This window comes from Convolutriloba macropyga, chromosome 3 (genome assembly GCF_964194025.1).
Source record: "Convolutriloba macropyga chromosome 3, txConMacr16.3, whole genome shotgun sequence".
Classification (NCBI taxonomy): Eukaryota; Metazoa; Xenacoelomorpha; order Acoela; family Convolutidae; genus Convolutriloba; species Convolutriloba macropyga.
Window position 1 is genome coordinate 21,308,477 of NC_134470.1, and position 19,807 is coordinate 21,328,283.

The 19,807-nt window shown below is 32.4% G+C and overlaps 1 protein-coding gene across 1 annotated transcript in view; it reads left to right on the top strand.

The window, feature by feature from the left end:
• The first annotated feature begins 11,947 nt into the window (after positions 1 to 11,947).
• LOC142336057 (uncharacterized) overlaps positions 11,948 to 19,807 on the top strand; it is a 42,656-nt gene continuing 34,796 nt past the window's right edge. Inside the window, exon 1 of the mRNA XM_075384552.1 lies at positions 11,948 to 13,430. Within this exon, the coding sequence (XP_075240667.1) occupies positions 13,149 to 13,430 (282 nt within the window). The 5' untranslated portion in view covers positions 11,948 to 13,148. The remainder of the gene's footprint in view (positions 13,431 to 19,807) is intronic.

The following is a 19,807-nucleotide window of genomic DNA, read 5'->3' on the forward strand; positions in this document are numbered from 1 at the left end:
CGTTCTACTGCAGCCAAATTTAATCTGGTTAGCGGTTCTATCTTCTACTTATTAGTTTTAAAACTTCAATGCCACGAGATTTCTTATTTTTTTAACTTTCGGGTACTTTATTTTATATTTGGATCCTCTTGAAATCTTATCACATCATCCTACTGATGCTAGTCCCTATTGGTTTAGGGAAGAAGTTAAGCGGATCATAGATAGAGTTTTCAGAGAAGAGCTTACGATTTGAATTGCTTCGACATTTTATTCTGGCACTTTGCTACTGAATTTTTGGTTTTTGCCTGTCTCTGTTGTTGTTTTCATAGTGAAAAATTTGTTGTAAGGTCTTATTTATGAATTATGATTTGCAGACAAACTTGTTGTCCCATCGAGGCATTATTTAGCGTATTTACTGGCTTCCGTTGAAAGCTAACGAATTTAATGGCGTTGATAATACGTGCTTTCTCGAAAATTTCGTGGTTCTAATGTATTTGTTCATATTTGTTGATTTTTTGAAATTATATTGATAAAAAGGAGAAATCACATTGCTCTTAAAATTATTGGAAAATAGAAGGGTTTTTAGTGGCAAGTTCATTTTTTTAATGCCTTCGACACATTTCTCGCTCAATTTTTTCTTGAATTTGCTGTTTTTGTTCTTTAGGTAGCCGTAAATTGATGACAGGTCTCCTAGGCTTGTAATTGTGGATTGAATGATTGCTGTTACCTAAATCAGTCATTTTATAGCGAATAGTCTTTAAAGTTTATTATGAACATATTGAAATATTTTTTGTTATTTTAACTTATTTTCATCAATGAGAGGTCCCATCAAATTTCTTGTATTTCAAGAAATAACATACCTATTGATATTATTTTTTACTAATATTTTGTTTGTTGGAGAAAATGCGTTTTTCTGAACGTTTATAGAGTGTCCAATTTTTGTGTTTTTTTCTCTTCTTTCAGAACAATCGCGTAATAACAGATCCCAATGGTTTTCAAATGTGGCCCAAGTAAACTTATTTCATTTCTCAATTCAAATCCTTCAGCTGAATTAGAAATTACAATGGAAATAAAAATGCGTAATATTCCTCTGATAGCTAATGACTTTAATGGTAGCAATAGTTTTTGTTTTGATTTTCTTTTGTTTTCGTTTCTATGGCTTAGTCTAACCAAAGACAGGTCCTTTTGGTTTTGTAATAACTTTTTAGTAATTTATCAAGGATTTTTAGTTAAAAGCTAATGATTTTTAAGATTTTTGAAATTTCTTGGTGTAAAAAATGTTGATTAATTTATAAGTTTTGTCTCACTGTTCGTTCTTTTTGTCGGCTTGTTACCTAGTCTCATTAATAAAACTCTATCTGCTGAATAGTTAGGAAAAAGTAAACTTTTGTAGTTAAGGCTTTATCTGACTGCTTTTTGACTTTGTTGCTAGGCGCTTTTAAACTTAGATATTGAGTTTTTGCCGTGAAGTTTTTGTTTGTGCTAATTTTGTCGTTTGTTTTTTTGTCTCTTAGTCTCTTTGATGTCAGATCACGTTGGCACTGTAATGAGTCATGGCATTATGTAATTCAATTAGTAGATAGGTTGTGTAACGATTGTTTTAAACTCAAACATCTATTTTTGTTATCTCTTCATTTGCTTGACAATTTAGTCAAAAATGTAGATGGGCTCGGGTCGGAATATCATGTGTGAACTCACATTAACGAGCCGCCTTGTTAGAAGAAAATTCAAATAGCTGCCATCTAAAACTAGGATTTATGGGTTAATGACGATTCTAATCTTGATATAGTTTTTTGACGCGTTTTATTTTAGATAGATCCTTTGCTGATTAACTGCTGATTAAAACTGCTTTGAGCAGAAGAAGCGAAAAAGGAGACTAGCATAGAGAATGCAAAAAGTTAAACCAGCTGTGAACTAAGATAAAACGACACAGATTTTTGTGCAGTAAAAAAAACCCAAAGATTTCTGCTGAAAAACAACAACCTTTTCAGAGAACTATTAGATACTAACACCAATCAGTACTGTTTTAAAGGAAGTAATTTAAAATTAATTAATTAAATAACTAGCCCCATAACCAACTGAAGTAAAAACATAGAAAAATTCAATTACTCATATTGTAGAAGTGCGCATAAAAATGAAAACCTTTCTGCAATCATTTTGAGATGATTAACTTGCTCACGCAACAAGAGCAAATGTTTTTTGGTTTTTGGATCAATTTAATAAAAAATTTACTGTTTTATGTTAGCAAAATTCTAGCAATTAGTGATACCTAAATTTTTGTCAGCATCTATTCAATCCTGAATGGGCATCTATGGGCATTTATTCAATCCTGATTGCATGCAATAAAATAGAACAATGGGCAAACGATTGCTGAAGTAGTCTAAAAACATCCAAATGGCTCGTAAACCTACAAATAAGATTTATTGCCAGAAAACTTCTAAACATGATCAATACAAGCTGACAATTATTGAATTAAACCCAATAATTTCTTGTTCTCTCGAAAATAACGATGTGAACAGAAACCAAGCCTCTCTAATTTTGATTCCCTCTCAAAGCTTGTTCAACAGTCAAATTACTCCAAATTTTCACGCGTTTCCTTTCCTGCGTCAAGTTCATTCCCGTAAAATTGATTCAGGACGACAGCAGGACGAGATCCGGAAACATTTCGAATTCGTCTTAAGTCAAATAACGAAAAATATCTGGGAAAATCAGGCAAACTCAATTAAATATAATATAAAAACACATACAAATGAGAAACTTTTTTATGCAATCCGGACTATGAAACAAAAAATATTAGACAAGCCATAAAAATTTTCACAATTATCTCAAATTTTTAAAGAGAAAAAGGAAAAATGTGGAAAAATTAAGAAAATGTCTCAGTTTTGTGTCAAGTGTTGTTGCAAAAGAAGATCTGTGCACCAATAAAACTTCAGTCACTGCGTAATACTAAACGTCCTGATAGATGTTGTGCTGCTGATTTGGCCAGTAAAAAATCTTTTATAAAATATCATATAAATCTCATTCCGTTTTGTCAACACTACAAAAACGAAATGATTTATCAAAAGCAACGGAAGAGTTTTGTTTATTGCCATGTTAAATGGGTTATATTTTGATCGTTGTTGTTCTCAGATTCAATTTTTCTTGTTGTTCATTAGATTTTGTTTCTGTTTTATCATTATTTTATCCTGCGGTCACTTAGTAACTAAAACTCTAAATTTTCGGTTGAACTTGACTGGAGCTTATAATTTTTGAAATTGGTTTTGCTGATTCCTGAAGTGGTATATTTTCCTGTACAACTTAGCTTTTTAAAAATTTTATCTCCATATAAAAAGAATCAATGTAAACTAGTTGTACTTATAAAGATCACGGAGTGCGGCTTAGAGCAATTATTACACAAATCCTTCAGCATGGTCGCTGACTTTTTAGGTATCCAAACACAGTCCTGAGTATTTTCCAGAGTTTTGTTTACTCTTTATTTTCTCTTTTATTAAGCTGCGAAATTTTGGAACCAGGATGAAAGAAAATGATCAGTACATAAAAATTCCTTTTCATTAATAGAGATATCCTGTTTCTATGACTAATAAGTTTAATTAAATTGTCGGCTTCAATGCATAGTTTTTTCGAAACAAAAATTTTTTTGGTCAAATTAATTGTGATGTGTTCTGTAATTCGTTTTTTGTTTGAAGAAGATCTGTCAAGAACTGCTTTTTTTGGGTTTTTCGCTGATAACTGACTGTTTATTCTCCGGTAACTTCAGTTAGTGTTTCCTGGAAGAGCTTTTAAATTTCTCCTTGACACCTATTTTTCTGTCAGTTTGTCCCGACGGAGATGGTTTGCTTTCATTGGAGAGATTGATTTCAATGGGAAATGCAAGTGCTTTAAAAAATCTTCAATATATTTTTTGAAATTTTAAAATATTGACAGCATCATCCAGACAAATAACTTAGTATTAATTCCACGGCTTCTTTTGATTTTCGTTAAAAATATGTATTTTCTGGCTTGTAAAGGGGACATTTTAAAAATTATGAAGGATAACTGGACAAGGAAATACGAAGATTGTCTCTACAGCAAGGTGTTAATAAATTATTTTTATTTTGAATTTTTGCTAATTTGTTATCTCAGAAATTTGAAGAACTACAAAAAACTCACTGCAATTAGTTTCTTCATCTTTCTCGGGTTCTTTCTTGCGCTCTTGAAGCTTTATGGGAAGCAGAACTATAAAGGGAGGCTAAATTTTTAGAAAAAAAATGTCAAAAAATTTTCTCTTTATCAGAAACAGTACACAAGTTAAAGCGTCAAAGACACATGATGTACAAAAAACCTTTTGAAAGCAATTTTTAATGGAACGAGAAAACGGCAAATTCAATTTGAAATATTAATTAGTTTTTTGTGGGCGCCGCTTGATTCTTGGCCACACTAACTGTACATGAAAAAATGACCTCAAAGATCATTTAGGTTTCAATGGAAACAGCGGAAGACACTACTAAAAATCAGGACTTTACAAGTCTTTTGGAATCACGAAGACAAAGATTATAACTCCTAAAAAATAAAATGTTCTAGTTTTCTTATAAAATTTCCTGACATTTTACGCCTAGACTAAACCCATGTCCTTCAATTAACCAAAGATTTGAGTTGACTGAAAATTTAAAGATTCGATGGCATCAAGGATACTTGAGACTATACCAACAGAAAACATAATTTCTGGAAAAAGTGGATTGTATTGAGTGGTCTCTATATTGGGAGTGACTTTCAAATCATTTCGGTCTTGAGTTGACCTTCAGGTGCTTTTGGACTTCATGAAAAATTCAAAAATATAGCGAACATTAATTTGCTTGTTAACTTCTCAATATGTTGGGTGGAATTATTGATTTTTAGACTTGGTTCCAAAAAGTTTTTTTTTCTAAACCAGAACAACAGAATACGCAATCACTTGAGGAAAGCAGAAAAAATTTTTTTCAATATTTTCTTTAGTCGATTTTCCTGAAACTTAAAATATTAATAATGATTGTACTCCTCTGTTTGCCTCAACATGATTATCAGTTCCATATAAGAGAAATTATAAAGGACTATTTAATCGACATTGTCTCTGAATTTTAAAAACAAGTCATTTTAGGGAGGTAGAAAATCGTGTCCTAATTTTTTTAAATGAGTAGAAATGGCTCCAGTTAGCTTAGGGATTAATTTGACCGAAAAAATTGACGTTGCTAACTAATTTTGCGACAATTTTATCAACAAAAACAGAAGTAAATCAGTTTTCTCTGAGAAAATTGAACGATTTCTTTGTTTCGTTTATTACAGGGAGTTATCGATGTTTAAACTAAAATAAAGTGAATTCCGTTGTTTTTATTCAAATTTTACGTAATTTTTCACCAGATTTTCATAAATTTTGCTAAAACGTGTTACTACTTCGAAAAACAATGTTATTGGTTTTACGGTTGAGGATGGAGAAGGCTCTCCAATTTGTTTTATCCGAGTTTCTTGGTTAATATTTCTGCTATATTTTCGAATTTGAAATATTTTTTTCAATCGAAAAAGGCTCCAAATTAAGTTTGGTTTCCTACTTCGTTTAAATTTGCAGGAAGTAAAAACCTAATAATATCTGCTGCCACAATCTTTGAAAACTCCAAAAAAGATAGTTGTACATTTGCTTCCTGTAGGAGTTTTCTGGAATTAAGTTATTGACGGTTTTGCAAAAATAAACCTAATAATTATGCAAATATTTTTTGCTGTTTTTTGAAACATTTCATTGGCTGTTTGATCTATTTTGAGACATATGGAAAAATTAATTGTTTTTGTTGGACGCTGAGAAAAATCAGGGCTAGATTTCAACTTATCATTGATTCTTACGATCATTAATTATTCGGATTATATTAGGGCGCGGTCTTCAAAATTTTTTTGCATTTTTGTTTTTTTACGTTGATTACTGACCATAATTGCTTCAAATCACTGCCCAAACAATCACAGATCCTAATTACAACAAAAAAGGCCATAGGAAGTTATAGTTTCTCTTCAGAGCAAAGCACATGTATTTTTGTAAACTTTAAATGATTTCTTTCTGTTTTTGGATTCATTTGTCATTCTTTTTGCCGCCTCATAGCTAAATTTAATTAATTAGCGAACATTGTGTTCATAAAGAGCTGCTGGTGAGCTTATACAATGCCTCCAGTTGTTTTAAAATGATTACTTTAAAAGAATATATTTGTTTTAAAAAAATGTTGGTGAAGTTTTGAAGTTTGTCATTTCTGTCCTTTCGCAATTTGTCATTATTTTTCTGTCCACAAGTAGCATAGTCTCAATTTATACAGGGCCATACTTATTCCAAGTTTCAAAAACTTTATATTGGTTTTATACAAGTAATTTTTTGGCTTTCCTACGAAATTACAAAAAAGTTTCAAATTTTTGCATGTTTTTCTGTTTGAGGTAGTTATTTTTCCTTTTTCAACAAATATTAAGTATAGTTCAACTGGGCATTGAAAGGATGCGCAAAATTAACATTTTAATGACTTCCGTAAATAGCTGATAGTTTAAACGACTGCGAAGCCGTTCTCTCACAATACTTATTGTTTGGATTTGTCTTTGCCTGAAATTGTGGTTCTTTTCGTTTTTAACGGCATATTCCTGCCCATCAAAAGCATTAAGAGCTTCAATCGGTGTTTAAATGAATCTCTTTGTTGTTTTCGGATTAAAGCTAAAAGTTTTTTTGACTTTCAATTAATTTTCAAGAAAATAATTTTGTACTTCCCAATTTTCGCATATTTTCCTGTTTTTGCAGTTGTTATTTGTACTCTTTTCAATTTATCAGATTAAAGTCTAGTATAGTTGTCTGTCATTGAAGGAATACGAATAAGAACCTGTTTAAAGACTTCGGTGAATAGCTTTTAGTTTTAACGGCTGCGCATCGGTGCTCTCCCAAAATTTTTAGGGTTTTTGTTTTTGCCTATAAAATCGTTCTTTTTGTTGTCACTTGGCATACTTATGACAATCAAAGGCCTTGAGTGCTCCAACAATTTTTTTAACAGAATCTATTTTTTGATTGCAGTTTATAGCTAAAGCCTTCAAAGACTTGCAATTAATTTTTTTAAGGAAACATTTCTGTTACTACTATTTTTTGTTCTTTGTCGTCAACAAGTAACCAAGTCTTATTATTGATAGAGCTATTCATTTTTCTGTTGCTCTCTACAACTTATTTTCTGTCGGGTATGTTTTGACAGATGTCTATTGGGCTGAGAATAGTGTCTTCATAAGAATTTCGTGAGTTTTCGATATTGGTCAATATTTGTTTTGTTGTCTTTTCCACAAAGACCCTTTACCTTGTAGTCCCATTTAAAATCAAAAGGGACCAAAAGCAAATCGTTTCAACGTTTTCGTCAGTTCAAAGTTTTAATTGGTTTTTATTGTATTTTACATGTAATGGCTTCAACGCTGTGTCTTCGATAAATTGTTTGTGAAATTTTGAGTTTGAGTCCTGTCCGTATTTGCCGTTTTTGTCGTCGTGAATTTGGCCTCAATAATAACAAGCACAATTGGGTTCCTGAGCAGTTGCAAATTGATATGTTTTGGTTTTAATTTGAAAAGCTATGGTTTGTTTGATGTTTTGGAAATATTTGTTAAAAAATCAGCAGATTTTGAGCTTTGTCACTTGTACGTTATTTCTTTCAATTTTGTAGCTGGGTCCCTGTAACGAGAAGTCGCCTCCTCTTTCGAGTAAACCAAGATCTAATCCTTTAAAAGTTTTAAAACTAATGGTTTCTCGGCTTTGGTACTACGCATCAAGAAACGTGTGCTTTTTGGATAGTTGCTCATTCTGAGTTTTTTGTTTCCTTTACACATTATCAAACTAATGGGCTGGCCAGATTGGCTTTGAAAAAGTGCAAAGTTGACCGTATCTGATATACTCCATGAAAATTTTTTGGTTTCGCGGTTGCTGAACTGCATTCTTGTCAAATTCAAATGTTTGTGTTTCGTTTTTGCTGTTTTTGCAGTCGTCCGACATATTACTGATAACGACAAGTTTCAATTGCTTCACATGACGTATGAATTGGCCTTGCTAATGAGCCGAGTTAATATGAAGTGGTTTCAATCAATTTGTATTGGTTGTTTTCACAAAGGAAAACGTATTTTTGAACTTTGTTTTTTTTTGCTCTTTGTCGACCTGTCACTGAGTCGCATTATTGAGAGGTCTTAATCTTATCCAATGAACATCTAATGAAGTTCAGGTTGATTTGGTTCGATTGGGTTTTACCTGATTTCTTTTTCATTTTGCTATTTTCTGTTTTTTAAATATAGTCCTCCTCGAGTTTTGGTCGTAATTAATGTTTGCTATTTTTTGGTTTTGTGTGTGTCTTGTCCAGTACTCTCATTGATGGCAAGTCTCATCGGCTCTCTAATCCAGCTTTGTTGTTTCACGTACTTGTTTCTTGAAAGATATGTGTTTATTTGGACCTTTTCATTCTCTTCCTCATTTGGTAGACTTTTAAATCAAAACGTGGTTGAGCGGGGTGGGAACATCATGTGCGAACGCACATTACAGCCCCTCCCTGTAACTTGAAAATTGAGAAATGAAACGAATTTTTAGTGCTTGGTTTAATTGAGAACGTCACAAGTGTTCGGATGTAGGATACATAAAATAGAACTACTTCAAACAAAACTTTTTGCCGCAATGACAAAAATGATCCAGAATTTTTCTTAAAAATGACAAAAATTGTTCAGTTTTTGATTTTTTTGTACTGATTTTTTATTTGACAAGGCGGCTCGTTAATGTGCGTTCGCAAATGATGTTCTGACCCGAGCTCATCTACATTTTTGACTTAATTGTCAACCAATTGAAGAGATAACAAAAATAGATGTTTGACTTTAAAAAACACGTTACAAAACGTAAATACTAATTGAATTACATAATGCCGTTTCTCATTACAGCGCTCACGAGATCTACCAATAAAAAGACTACGAGAAAAAACAGCAAACAACAAAATTTGCAAAAACAAAATTTTCACGGCAGAAACCCAATATATAATTTTAAAAGCACCTAGTAACAACGTCAAAATGCAATCAGATAAAACCTTAACTCCACAAATTTAGTTTCTGCTAACTATACAGCAGATGTACGTTTTTCACAATGAGATTAGGTAAAAAGTTGACATACGGAAAAAAATGAGGTTAAAGTCAAAGATCAATCAACATTTCTTAAACCAAATAATTTCAAAAGTCTAAAAAAATCTTTAGCTTTTTAACAAAATAATTCTTGATAAATTTACTAAAAAGTCAATATGAAACTAATGGGACCTGTCTTTGCTGAGACTAAACATAGGAATAAACTAAATACGCAGAAAATCTCAAAAAAACGAACAATTTACACAAAGACGCAGAAAATCTCAAAAAATTAAGAACAATAACATAAATTATTGAAGCCATTAAAATCATCAGCTATTATCTGAATTTTATTTATTTTTATTTCAGTTTACATTTATACTCATTCAGCTAAAATTATACTAAAAGAGAAAAGAAGTTCGTTCATTTGGGCCATATTTGAAAATCATTGGGATCTGTTATTACCTGAATAAGCTAAAAGGAGAGAAAAAAGAAACACAAATACACCACTCACAATATTTTTTATGAAAACGCATAATGTCCACCAAACAAAACATCAGTTACGACATAATATTAGTAGACAAGTTGTCATTGAACATTTACAAGACATTACAACAAGTCATTGACTATGAAAACAAAAACAAAAACAGGCAAAATCCAAAAGTTCGGTAGAAAATTGAGAGAAGAAAGTGTCGAAGCTATTTAAACCATAAGCTTTTTCTCTGAAAACTTTTTCAACGATCCATTGAACGTCTTCACTAAGCCAATGGGAGCTCTCAATATTAGGATAATGTAATACGATTTCAAAAAAAACCAAAATTACTAGAAAAAAATCCAATAATTATAAAAATTATGAAAACCTCGTGCACCGAAGTCAAAAAAACCAATAGTTAGAAGACAAAACCGCTAAATAGATAAATTGTGGTTGATGCAGAAAAAAAGCGGTTCTGTCATTACCGAGACTGACTTACAATCCACGAAAATAAGCTTAAGATTGATTTATGTTCAAAAAAAATTCAAAAAAAAATATTTTTAAAGTCTTAACAGCCATTAATCTCAAAAGCTTTCATAGGAATTCAATGAATACGCTCAGCTATGCCACGATGTGAATACAAAGATGTTTATCATGCCTAGCTTATCAATAAGACATCACAATATGTCTTATGACTATGAAAAAAAACAACAAATACAGGCAAAAACCAAAATTTCTTTAGAAAAATGGGAGAAGAAAATGTTGAGGCCATTTAAACCATATTTTTTTCTCAGGAAGTTTTATCTATGATCCTTTGGACGTCTTCATTAAAGGATGATGTAGCATGAAGTGGCATTGAAGACGTATAACCAATAGTTATTTGATAAAGCCGCCAATGAGATTAACGTATGTTGCACTGGTATGAAGGAGTTCAATCCTGTTTTACTGAGACAAACTTACAGTTCACAAAAATAAGTTTATGATTTACTAATTTTAAAAAAAATTTCGAAAATTTATTTTCAATGTCTTAACAGCCATTAGCTGTCCACTCACAGCACTAGATAGGTTCACTTATTGCTCAGTAGCAAATCTATTACACCTTTAGTCAAAAAATTTATGCCATGGGATTATAAAACTTTAGTAAAACCTCAAAAAATAAATCAAAATTTTATTTGAAATTACGAAATTTGAGATACGAATTAAAAAAAAAACATGAGCAATCCCTTCGAAACAAATTTTTTGTTCATTGGGCTTCATTTGATCGTAAAAGAGGTTTGTTATTAACGGAACTTCGATATTAAAAGTGTCTAGTAGTCTCTAGGTGACTTGAAAAAACAAAAAAATTGCAAAATTTTCTAAAAAAAAGAGCTCCCAAACCTATTTTGAATTTTTTTATATATATATTAAACTTCCCTCTAAGACTAGAACTAGTCTTTATTATCGCCTTTCGTCTATTAAAAACCTAAAATTGATTTACTTTTTGGCATGAAATCTAGTTTTGAATTAAATTTTTCGTAGAAAAATCGTTAATTCGAACGAAAATTACGGTAAAAGTGAACAAAAGTGAACCAAATATCCAGTGTTCACATGAAACTTTAAACCTCGATAACTCCTCGAAAAAAAAAACGAGATTCAAAAAAATCTTTTTAATTTCGAATTTTACGCTGGACGAGCTTTTTAATGATACCACGCACATTTCTCTACGATGAATATATCGGTCGGCCAAAATTCACGGAACAAAAAAAAACCCATTTGAGTATATAGTTCCTCCCCCCCCCCCCCCACAAGTGGGGTCGGAACAAAAATTTTTTAAGTAGACCTGGATTCAAACTGATTGTGTTGGATTTTAACCAGCGTGCCATACTTGAAATGAGAGCAAACTATCTAGAGTACAAATGTTATTCATGAAAATGAAAACATTCATGCCCAATTTTTCTCGGCCTCAAGTTAAGCTTCGCAAAATTATAGTAAGTTTTCCTCTCGATTTTTTTAATAAAGAAACTGAAGAAGTTTGTAGGGACTATCTTTGCTACGCACGCTCTCCCAGGAGACGAGACGTCTTGTTTGTTTATGTATACGTCAGCAAGTTTTTTAATTGCCAAAAAGTTGACTCTTTGAGAAGAATCTTCACTTCTTCTGGCTCTTTGAGCAATTTCGTTTGTGATGAAGATTAACAATGTTGTCAAATATAATCTTTTTTCATGTAAGGCCCGTAAACTTCGGCTTCACTAAACTTACGATTTCAATATTTTCCATGAGGACAATTACATGTTTCTCAAATCTTTCAAATTTTATTTAGTGCCAGCCTGATAATCTGGTGAGAACTTGCAGAGAGGCGACAGGTGCAAAAATTAGTTTCACGACATTTGTTGTTTCTTTTGTTTTCTTTAGTTTTAAAGTAATCAAAATGTCAGAGAAAAATTCACAATCCTGTCTAGTGATTGGCTCAATTTTTACTGCAGCTCAAAATGTGCAAGAGTTATTCTGTACCGGCAGGTACGTGAATGCGAAAATCCAACAAGAGAATTGTTCGAAAACAAAAAGGCAAGAGAGACTTAAAATAGGTCCCAAAAATGAAACGAATTCGACTGGTAATAAAACCACAAATAAAAAACAAACTTTCGATTAAATCTTATGTAGCAAACGATGTAATTGAACAACAGTTCGCTTTTGGCGTCTCCGGAAAAGCGCTTCTTGTTTCATTTTTTACATAAAATCGGCATTAATATCATTTGCTCACATATCTTGAGTTGAAAGCACAGTAACGCAATACGACCGGAAACAGCTGAAAATTGAAATGAAATTGATGAAAAATAAACCAGTGTTTAATTAATTATCCATAGCTCTCAAACTAAAATTTTTCATCACGGCTGGATTGAAACTAAGCAATTACAGATAATCATTTTGTATTTTTTGCTGATTTTGGTGTTGTTAATTTTTGTACATTTTATAGGCGGGATTTTTATAACATGTCACTTCATTTATTTATTGATGCTGAAAATTCTAATTTGATTCCTCATGTAAAATCTTGGAAAAACGGTCCAAAAGCTCCTGTCAAAATTTTAACGCAATTATTGCTTTGTTGTCCGCATTATTGCATTAAACTTTAAACAGCAATACTGTACGATGATTTATAATCGACATTTTTTTTGAACCGCGATACTTTAAACTGCAGTATTTCGTGATATCTTTTTGAGCGGTATGTTCTGATCAAACTTCGACTTAAACTTCACAAAGCTGCATAAATGCTGGTAGGACTCATGACTCATGAAAATCATGGGAAATTACAAAGTTACCTTTTGTACGACTTTTGCTTGGGTCTTTTTACAACTCAGTGAAAATCGCTAGCATGTGAATCTGTGCACATAAAGTTTATGATACTTAACTGATTTGTTTCCATTGAAACGTGTGGATGAACTGGATTAAATTGCTTATGTCAGCACATTTTTTTTGCTGTTTGGTTATTTTACCTCGTCACAGCTCAAATTCTCTGATTATTAAAGTTTAAGAAAGTTAAGATCTGTGACACCACAATGGAAATTTCGAATAGCACAATCCCGTAACAAAAATAAAGACGAAAAACCTGCGCAAATTAGCTGCTCTTTGCGAAATGAAGAAACCTCAAAAAGATTCAGAAGGCGAGGGTGTCTTAGAACAATCCACTAAATCAGAAGATAATGTCGTAAAATCGACGACGAAGACGAAGAAAAAAAGCAAGAAGTCAAACGACTATTTCTTAGCTCTCAAATGGCTATTAAGAGTATCTTTTCTGCTCTGTTCAGTTATAGTCACCTTGACCGCTATGACCCTCTGTGTTATTTCGTCATTCATGTCCATGCGTGATCTCAACATCGCCCTTGAGACTTATTTGAACGTGAACAAAGCTAGAAAGGTGAGTCAAATTGAGGAAAGCTAGGTCCGATTTGTAAAAACAGTTAGTTGTCTTTTGGATTATAGCTGCAAAGCTGTACGTTGAGCGTAGTTATAAGAGTCTGGTGATTCGATTTTTGCGACAGGAAGGAATGTCTTGAGATTCGAAGATTTTACTTTTAAATTAGTGGAGTGAACAGGGTATTGGATATAAGACAAAAGCAATTTTTGCAGCGAATGACACTTGACGATGTAAGGTTGTCAAATGTCCCTATTAGACGTCTTTAAACTCTTTAAGCAGTTGTACAATGTTTTATTGTTTCTATCCTTTGCATCTTTTCTAAAATCCGCGTTGTTATCCAGGGCAAGAGTTCTGATGAAAATTGGGAAAATATTAAGCGACATATTATTTGTTTTAAGGAGAAGTCTTAGCTATTGAAGAAAAATGACTGAAAATTTGGGGTAAATAATTTTTAAATTTTGCAAATGCACAAAACATGAAATATGCATTGCACTGTCATCTTACATCAACTTCGGACAAATTCTCAAATTCTGCTCAATGACATAAGTTGTTGATGGATAAATTGTTCCATGTTTGGTTTAACGCTTAGGAGATAATATTTGGCGTTAGTAATCATTTCAGCCGTTTTCATAGTTTTGTATTTTACCCTCTTTTCAACGTCTTTTATGTGAGGTTTTAGATTCCTAGGACGTCATTTTGCTTGAATGTAGGTTACTGGATAGTTTCTAGAGACAAAGGAATAGTTTTGAGGATATTGATATCAAAAAGTCATTAAAGAGCAAAAAAGAGCAACGTTCGAGAACAGTCGCTTACATATTCATGAACTGAATTGAAACTATTGCACTGCTTACGTAAAAATCATGGCCAAATTCGCGTTCGAACCTGAAATTTGTTCTATTACTGACGAAAAAATGCGAAACATTCTTACTTATTTCCATAAAAAACTTATTGAAAAAGACGACCAAATAGTTTCTCTGACAAACCAAGTTACCGAACTGGAATCCAGAGTGATTCAATTGGAGCGGTATAGTTCGAAAGACACAATCATTATAAATAACCCCCCTTTGCAACCTGGTAACGCCAACAGAACGGATCAAATTCTATTTTTCTTTAATAAATGTTTGAATTATTCCATGACTCCGGACGCAATCAAAGCCTGCCACCCCTTGGGTAATTGGAAAGGTAACTCCTCCCCCTGCGGTAATTGTCAAATTTATTTACTACAACGATAAAATTGAACTATACAATCGTCGACCAATGCTCGCAAATTTTAGGAACCCTCTAAATGGTAAACCCGTATATATGAAAGAACGTCTCCCCCAACATGATTTGGCCATTCAAAAACGCGCTAAGGAACTGGATTTGGTCACCACGAACTACAACTGTAGGGTAAAATTGTTTTTGAAAACTGAAAATGGGCGTTTAACACAACCTGTTGAAAATCAGACGCAGTGTACACTCCCTTTCGACTTCGTGTTTTCGTAACAGTTTTATTATCAAGTAATTGGACAATCATCTATCACTTGGAAATGGATAAACATTTGAAATCGCTTTTGTTTATAAACGTGCAATCCTTAAGATCCCATCATGACCAACTTTGCTGTCAACTAGAAACCCTCGAAACCAAACCAGCTGTAATAGCTGTATGCGAAACCTGGCTCACTGATAACGATCCAATAGACATGTATTTCATAACAGGGTATCAAACAATTATAGTAAAAAATAGAAACGACAAAAGAGGAGGAGGCGTTGGCTTTTTTGTACGAGATGATTGTAAGCTAATATAATATCCACTTTCTTTTTTGAAGGAAATCTGGAGCACCTACTTCTAACCATGAAAGCGATGAAAGTAGAAACTATTATTTGTGGTGACTTTAATATTGATATCTTTGATACATATGATCAACAGTACAAAAACTTGATCAATTCATTTAACAATGAAATGCAAAACGCAGAAAGCACAAGAGTAACTAAGTTCACGAGCAAATGTATCGATCATATTTTGTCGCAACAATCGAAAGAAGTATCAACCCTGAAATGGACTTTCAGCGATCATTACGCTCTACTTTTTGAGTTTGAATTTTCAGTCTCTAGCTCTCAATCTAATGAATTTTATTACAGTCGTAACTTTAAATTTTTTGAGAATGAACAGAATTATTTGAACTTCCTCTTCATTCTCCAACATAGATTAAACAAGATGAATGATTATGATCTTGAAAGTTCTTGGTGTGAACTAAGTTCAATCATTCTACAAGTTTTCGATGATAAATGTCCAATTACGAACAATAAAATCTTCAAAAACAGTTGGATGACAAACAGGTTAAAGAATCCTATTAGCAAAAGAGATCGTGCTCATGATACACTCATATCTCACCCAAATAGTAAAAACGAAATCCGTTTCAAGCAATTACGTAATTTAGTAACAAATGAAGTGCGAAATGATTGAAAACAGCACTATGATCAAAAACTGACGTTGTCAGGTAGCCCAGCTCAAAAATTTAAATTGCTCAAGGAATTCCTAGGGCAAAGGAAAAAATCAGTCATAGATATTGATGTGGAAGAATTTAATCACTTTTTTATCAACGTGGGGAAGAAAGTGAGTAACACAAATTTTCAAAATGTAGAAAGTGAGCCAGGTTTACCCTGTCACGACAAAACTTTTTCCTTATTTCCCGTTGACACTAAGGAAATTTTAAATATAATAAGATCATTAGAAAACAAAAGAACAGCGGGTCATGATGGGATCAGTAACAAACTTTTAAAACTAGTAGCTTCAGTTGTCAGCTATCATGTGGCTAAACTGATAAATAGGAGCATTCAAGAAGGATTTTTTCCGGTTTGTCTTAAAACAGCTAAGGTAATTCCTCTACATAAAAATGGAAATTTTGAAAACCCTTCAAACTATCGACCAATTAGTCTTTTGTCATCCCTAAGCAAAGTGTTTGAAAAACTCTTGAATACAAGGATGGTTGAATTCCTCGAAAAACATCAACTTTTTTCAGACGAACGGTTCGGATTCCGGCAAAAACGCTCATGCGCGCGCGCTATCGCATCAGTTACAGAACTGATGCGAAATGTTATTGAATCACAAAAAATGGGTTTCGCTTGCTTCATTGACTTTCAAAAGGCATTTGACACAATTGATCATTCACTTCTTATGAAAATATTACAAAATTTAGGCTTTCGAGGAAAAATTAATACACTCATTGCTTCATTCCTGTCAGATAGAAAACAAAACCGAAAAAACTGGAAATTAATGTAGGTGTTCCATAAGGATCAATTTTGGGTCCGTTGCTGTTTCTTTTGTTTATCAATGATCTGCCTCAGATTGTTCAAGATAGTTCAAAATTAGTACTTTTTGCAGACGATACAACAATTTTAACATCAGGCAAAAACTCGGAAATTGAGGAAAAGCTCAATAATGACTTGAAAAAGATTGAAAATTTGTGTTCAAGAAAAAAACTTGTCCTAAAGAGTAAGAAATGTAAAATTGTAGGTTTTGGCCGGAATCTACAAAAATCAAAAAATCTGCTATTAGGCGAAGTTCTTGAAGAAGTGGTTTCGTTCAAATATCTAGGATTGTTCATAGATAAGCATCTCAATTTTGATCTACACATTGAACATGTTGAAAAAAAGTTAGCAAAATTCAACGGAATGCTGTTCCGAGCAAGAAACTCTCTCTCGAAAATTTTTCTATTACAAATGTATAATAGTTATGCCAAACCAATGATATCGTATGGAATTTTAGCTTACGGTTCGGCGAAAAAAAAACAAAACTCAGTTCTATTTTTTGTCTACAAAAACGCATTTTAAATACTATCTTTTTCAAGAAGAGAGGAGACCATGTATGCTATCTTTTCAAGGGTTACAGCGTGCTGTCAGTTTTTGATTTATATTTTGATGCTCTTTTAAAAGAGATCCTGAATCAGATTGCAAAAGTTTCTCTTTTGAATTTTCTTGATGTTGACAGTAACAGACCAAACACGCGGGCGTCCATTAAGTCACTCATCCCTTTGCCAAAAGTCAAAACACAGACTCAGAAGAAATCCTTGAGATTTTCAATAATAAAAATGTTCAACTATCTTGCTAAAGAAAGTCTATTACCCAAACAAGTAGCTAAAAAAGAAAATTTTTTGATTCGAACTAAATTTAGGGCATATTATTTGGATAATAAAGATGTTTTCGGTATGTTTTATTAGGTATTGCACGTTCTTTTTCTCTGGCCCCTCTTGTAGAGTCTTTTGACTCGTATGGTCTCCAAGGTGGTAAAATGATTAAATTTAATACTCTGTATAAAGTACTCTGTATCGTCTACCATCTGAATTTAAATAAATCAATCAATCAATAAAGATATTCAAAAAACATCTTTTGAATAGAATTTGCATTTTCAATTCATTTGAAAGTTTATCATTTGTTGTTTATGATCTATGGGTGGCAATGAAAATTTTCTGGAGATTGTAATTGGATTAGTCAAAAATTTCTGCTCCTTATTCAAATTTATTTAATCTCAAGGAGCCAGTAATCATTTTTCAAATTCGTGCACGGCTATTGGCATTGACCAATACTTGTTTTCAGAAGTATGAGTGATTTTTTGTTCATATTTGCCCACATATATTGTTCTTTTTGTTGTTCTGTCATTGAATTTCTTTAATGACAAGTCCTTTCGGTTTTTAATGGAGACGGAAATGACAGTAATTAATGGTTTCGGTTGCCGTTAGTCTTTTTTTAATAATACTTAGGGTATCTATTTTTGAGTTTGGACCGTATATGTTGTTTTTTTTAGATATTCTCTTCATAAATTGATTTTGAGTTTTTCACTTTTGACCGTAATTTTTGTTTCTTTGCTGACCTGCTTCATGAGCTCAATAATGACAGGTCTTTCGTGTTTCGAATGAACTATCAGTGAATTTATTCAGAATAATAAAAGGGGTAATAGTTGACAGCTAATGATATATGTGACTTGGACATAATTTGTTTTTGTAAAACGTTAGTGAATATAGGGCTTCTGACCTTATTTGTTGTTCTTTTGATATCCTTTTGCTTGGGCTTTATAGTGACAGGTCTTATTACCTTTCTAATGAGGAATAAGAGAATTGATTTAAGTGTTTGTATAGATATCTACTAAGCTACTAAATTTTGTGGCTTTTTATCTAATTGGTTTCATTAAATTTCATTTTTGTTTTTGTTTAGTTTTGTTTTTGATTTTAGCCGTTTTTCTGTTTGATTTGTTCGGTTGGCTCTAAATGTGATTGTTGAAAAGTTTCTTGGCTTTCTCGTATGATAAAATGATTTGATTTTACTTTTATGGTGCACTTCCATTAATTTCTCTCACTGACGATGTTTGCTTCATTACAATAAGGATTTTTGTTCCTTTTTGTTTTCTTTTTACTTGTAACTCGTTCATATTAATGACGATCTGAAAGGATGATTCCCCATGATTAAACGTAACAGAGGCTGATTTTTGATTTCAGTTTAGAACTTTTAGTTTTAATGAGTGTGACCCTACTTGTTTTCACACAATATTAATGCGTTTTTGATTTTGGGTCTTTTCGTTTACTCTTTCAACAGTGAGAGGTCTCATTGGCGTTATGTTACTCCTAATGGGTGACAGCTTAATGCGGTTCAGGTGTTTTGGTGTGCGTTTTAGTGGCTTTTAAGATACTGTTTCAAAAGCTATCTTACCACTTCTGTTTTGATTGGTTTTTGTCAAAACCGGTCTACCTTGTTCGTGAATTGTATTTTAGCTTGTTAGCGGATTTAATGACACTACCAATTTTCTGAAAGAAAAGAAATGAAAATTGTTTCTTCTTCAGATGTTTTTGTTCCCGATCTTGACTGTACGGTAATATGATTTCGAAGAACATGTTGGATTGTCGAGTATTTGTTATCCAATTTTTTGGATTTTAATTCGGAACCTGTCCTGATAAGTTTTTTTCCGCTGTCAGGGTTTTTGTTTCCACCGTACGAGAACACGCTCTCTTTAAATCTGGTTTTTAATTATTCATTTTATTCAGTTATTTTTGAGTGAACTGCGTAAGTGACGCCAATTTTTACTCTTAGGATAGCGAGTTTGTACATTCTTGTGAATAATTCTTTGGTCACACTTGACTCACCTCACTCTCAAAATTGATTTTTTCTCTAGCTATTTAATTTTTCTTTACTTTAGATAAGGTCAATTGTGTGTGTCTGTCTAACGGAAGCTTACTTGAGAGCAGCTAATATAAGCAGCATTAACTTATATAGATTTTTAATCAGAATGTAACATCTGAGCAATTAATTAAAAAAAATTATCTTTTTCAGTCTGTTTCTATCTTTTTGAGGCTGCAGAAGTTATGTACAAAGCTATTGCGGCTATTTCCTACCAATCTACCATGTTA